The 3434-nt window shown below is 41.5% G+C and overlaps 2 protein-coding genes across 2 annotated transcripts in view, besides 2 other annotated features; both read right to left on the reverse strand.

The window, feature by feature from the left end:
- The window catches only part of TraAM80_09833 (uncharacterized protein), a gene marked incomplete at both ends in the record, with an annotated part of 1698 nt that extends 265 nt beyond the window's left edge, over positions 1 to 1433 (reverse strand). Inside the window, one exon of the mRNA XM_029386493.1 lies at positions 1 to 1433. This exon is cut by the window's left edge and continues 265 nt beyond it. Coding sequence (XP_029233648.1) covers positions 1 to 1433 — 1433 coding nt within the window.
- A 264-nt stretch (positions 1434 to 1697) lies between these two features.
- Positions 1698 to 1729: a sequence feature (A-rich).
- A 24-nt stretch (positions 1730 to 1753) lies between these two features.
- Positions 1754 to 1788: a microsatellite.
- Positions 1789 to 1888: 100 nt separating this feature from the next.
- TraAM80_09834 (uncharacterized protein) lies at positions 1889 to 2902 on the reverse strand (the record flags this gene model as incomplete). Its single annotated transcript, XM_029386494.1, has 1 exon — positions 1889 to 2902. The coding sequence occupies one exon, from the start codon at positions 2900 to 2902 to the stop codon at positions 1889 to 1891; it is 1014 nt and encodes a 337-aa protein (XP_029233649.1).
- Between the last annotated feature and the right edge of the window lie 532 nt (positions 2903 to 3434).

A 3434-nucleotide genomic window follows, 5' to 3' on the forward strand; every position in this document is an offset into this window, starting at 1 on the left:
TGACCCAAAGCACGCATTGTAACGCTTGCACCTAACTGAGTAAAAATCAGCAACGTCTCCGCACGGAACGCGTCAGCAAACATAACACCCTCGGCCTGCCCTGAAAGCTGCACAACCAAGGTTGGCTCCTTGCCCCCAATGTTCATAAATGCGTAACGCTGGTATTCTGTAAATGGACACGCCTTGGAAACCAACGCCCTAATTATCGTCGTACACGTAAACAATCTTTGACCAGAAAAGCGAGGGCTGCCCGTCTTCGCAAGCCGCCATGGTTCCCACTTTTGGTTAGTGTCCTTTCGCGCCGTATGATACTCCTCCAGGAGAGAGGCATTGTCGTCAAAGCAAACCCTGAACACGTCCAGAACCGTTTTACCCTCCGGTAGCACAATAGGGGCCACAAGCTCCTTTGTAAAGCATGAAACATCGCTAAAGGCAGTTCCGTAATCGGTCAACACCTTCGAAAACTCGTCAATTGTGTCAACGGTGGGAAACTTTGAAACATCTGGCTCACTTGTTTGGGTGGTAAACTCGGTAGTTGTGTTACTTTCGGCGAGAGTTCGGGACAAAATTTGTGCGGGGGGCTTAAGCGTTTTTGTCACATTAAAAAAATGAGTCAGAATATTAAATGCGGCGTCACGGCTAACAAAACTTGTAAAACTATACGTTTCACCACCACTAACTTTAATAACAATTCCATCCAAGATCACCATGGTTTGCTCCTTCTCTATATTACTAACATTTGTAAAACTAATTTGAAGCGATTCCGTCATCATCAATGAGGAAAATACTATGTACTTTGTAGTAATATAAAGTCTCCCAAGTCGATGCATACCACTTACATAGCTACAATGAAAGGAATCGATTAACATCTCTGATCTGGGAATGTTAGGAGAACATTGCAGATCCTCAGCAATTTCCAAAAATGGAGCTTGAATGGGTAAGGATTTATTCGATGTCGATAAACTTTGTGCCTCCTCTTCTGTATCATGATTCAGTAAGGGAAGTTCGTCAGCCTCAAAGTCACTTGCCTGAGCATCATTAAGTGGAGTATATAACTTCATTTCCGGATGAGTTGCTTTTGGTGAAGAGGCTAAAGACCTCAAGGAGTTTGCATCCTCGTTATCCCACTCAATTTTATCATTTGCATAAGATGATCTTTCACGTGAATAAAAGGATCCGAAACTAGGTTTCAGTGGGGCCAGATCAGCTGATACTGTATGTGGGGATTGTATTTGAGGTGCAGATGTCTGTGCAAATGCGTATCGTGCGCGAACTGTCCATAGCGTCTTAAGTAGCTTAAATATCTGGCTGGCTCCTGTAAACAAAAAGCCAGAAAAAAGATATTCTTCTTCTTGGTTTGTTTTAACAACAATACACTCAAAAAGGAAGTTTGTTCTTTTTTCAAGTGAAATGACATCTTCCCAGCGCATCATAACTGGTTCTTTTAAAAAGAAAGAACTAAAACATAGACGAAGTGACGATGTATAAAGTGTCCCCATACGAACAAATTTTTTTTCCTTGTTAGTAAACCACATTGACGCGACTCTACTAGTTTTTCTGATAACGGGATCTGTGGAAATAGTCGGTGAAATGACTGTTCTTCTGGTGTATAAGACGCCGCTATATTTCCATCTAGTTGTGCAGCTGCCTTTGAGTTGTCACTCAACGCATCCAATGCCATATTTTATGTTCTAACTAACAAAAATAAAAACAAAAACGTGAAAAAAAAATGTAAGGTTTCAAAGAAGGAATCATATATATATATAAATATATATATATATATATATAATTTAATCACATTAGAGAAATAAAAAGGAGCAAATACAAAATCATTGACCATGTTGCCTACTGTATTCCTCAAAAAAAACAAAATAGAAATGTTTTACACTTAACCTTTTACTTTTCCAGTAGATGAAGTAATCGCTTCGACGCAACGCATGGGGTAAGGTGTTTCTTCTGGGAAATCGTCCTTAAGGCTTGATATATACTCATGCAAAAAGGCCTTACCATCTTCAGTTTTTGTGTGAACAGCGTAGCCATGAAACATTGGACACGTCCACATTGCATCAGAAATCGTCTTGGCAAAAACATTAGCTTTATCAGGGTTCTCTAGCCATACCTCATAGTTGAGATAGTCACCTTCAGTAAATAAGGCGCAAACAACATTTCCCGTAACCTGTTCAAGTAAATGTGCTACACATAGTGGGGGAATGTCTCCAGCAATGCCCTTTAAAGTCACATCTGCGCCCCTGCACGATAAACGACCAAAAAAAGAATGCGATGCACATCGCGCGCAGTGATAATTGTATAGCTCTAACTGGATTCTCGGTTTTTCAATAGGCTTTACGGTGAGAGAGTGCACAAAATCATTAGCTATTTCCTTGAAAGCGACAGGCGAAATTACCATTTCACCCCGATACGGAACTCTTACCCATCCTTTCTTTAGATGGATGTAAGCGTCTCCCTCCTTCTGACGTAGTCCAGTTTCAGGCGATGGGGACCACGGCTTGGCATGGATTGATATCCCTGCTTTCTCTCTTTTTTTGGCGCCTTCGGAGACATTTAAATTTTTTTTACTAGGGCTTGATGCTCTCACAATGGGAGCTCCGCTGTACCGCTTCGCTCCCACGTTCATCATGGCTGCCGCCTCCACCATAGCCCTCATATTTGCGTTGAACGTAAGTGCATCAAAATATGGTGCCTGATAGGTCCAGGGTGTGTTTGGCGCCCAAGCAGACAACTGCTCTGGTACAATAGACGATGGATCCTGCCACCTATTTGGTACAGAGGAAGACGCATTTAGCCCCGGCTCAAAAGGAACAGCATCCACAGAAAATGTGTGTGAATGGTTTTGCCCTCCTTCGCTTGTTTCCTTTGCCACATCAGATCCTTCGCCATCCATTCTTTCTTTTTTTTACCCCGCTTCTTTTGGACCTTCTTTGTATAACGTAAAAAAAAGAGAATAATTGCTGGTATGTGGCTGTTGTTAAGAGATATTGTTTTTTGCTAAAAAAACGAGAGAAAAATATACATACGTATATGGCAAGAAAAAAAGAGAATATATCTACTACAAAAAAAAAAGCTAGGTGGAACATCTCGCAGAACACATATACAAACATCTCCAACTAAACAGAAACCAACAAAAAATGTTTTTTCTAGGTATTTACGCATGTAAAACCTCTTATGGAAAGCAAAACGTAAACGTCAGTAGAGGTCAAGGAAAATTTACCACGTTTATTTATATTTCTGTTTTCAGGATTTTTTCCTGTCACCGTTCTTGTCTGAAGTAGCGGTGGCGTTTCTGCTACTAACGCTGCGGAAGAAGAACGCACCAATCATTAGCATACGCACCTCTCAACACACCATTCACCTTTACACGTGCACTTGTTTCTGCGCCAAATACCCCGCCCAACCCCAACCCCCGCCGCACTTGT

This window comes from Trypanosoma rangeli (genome assembly GCF_003719475.1).
Source record: "Trypanosoma rangeli strain AM80 chromosome Unknown Tra_15.4_contig_00695, whole genome shotgun sequence".
Lineage (NCBI taxonomy): Eukaryota > Euglenozoa > Kinetoplastea > Trypanosomatida > Trypanosomatidae > Trypanosoma > Trypanosoma rangeli.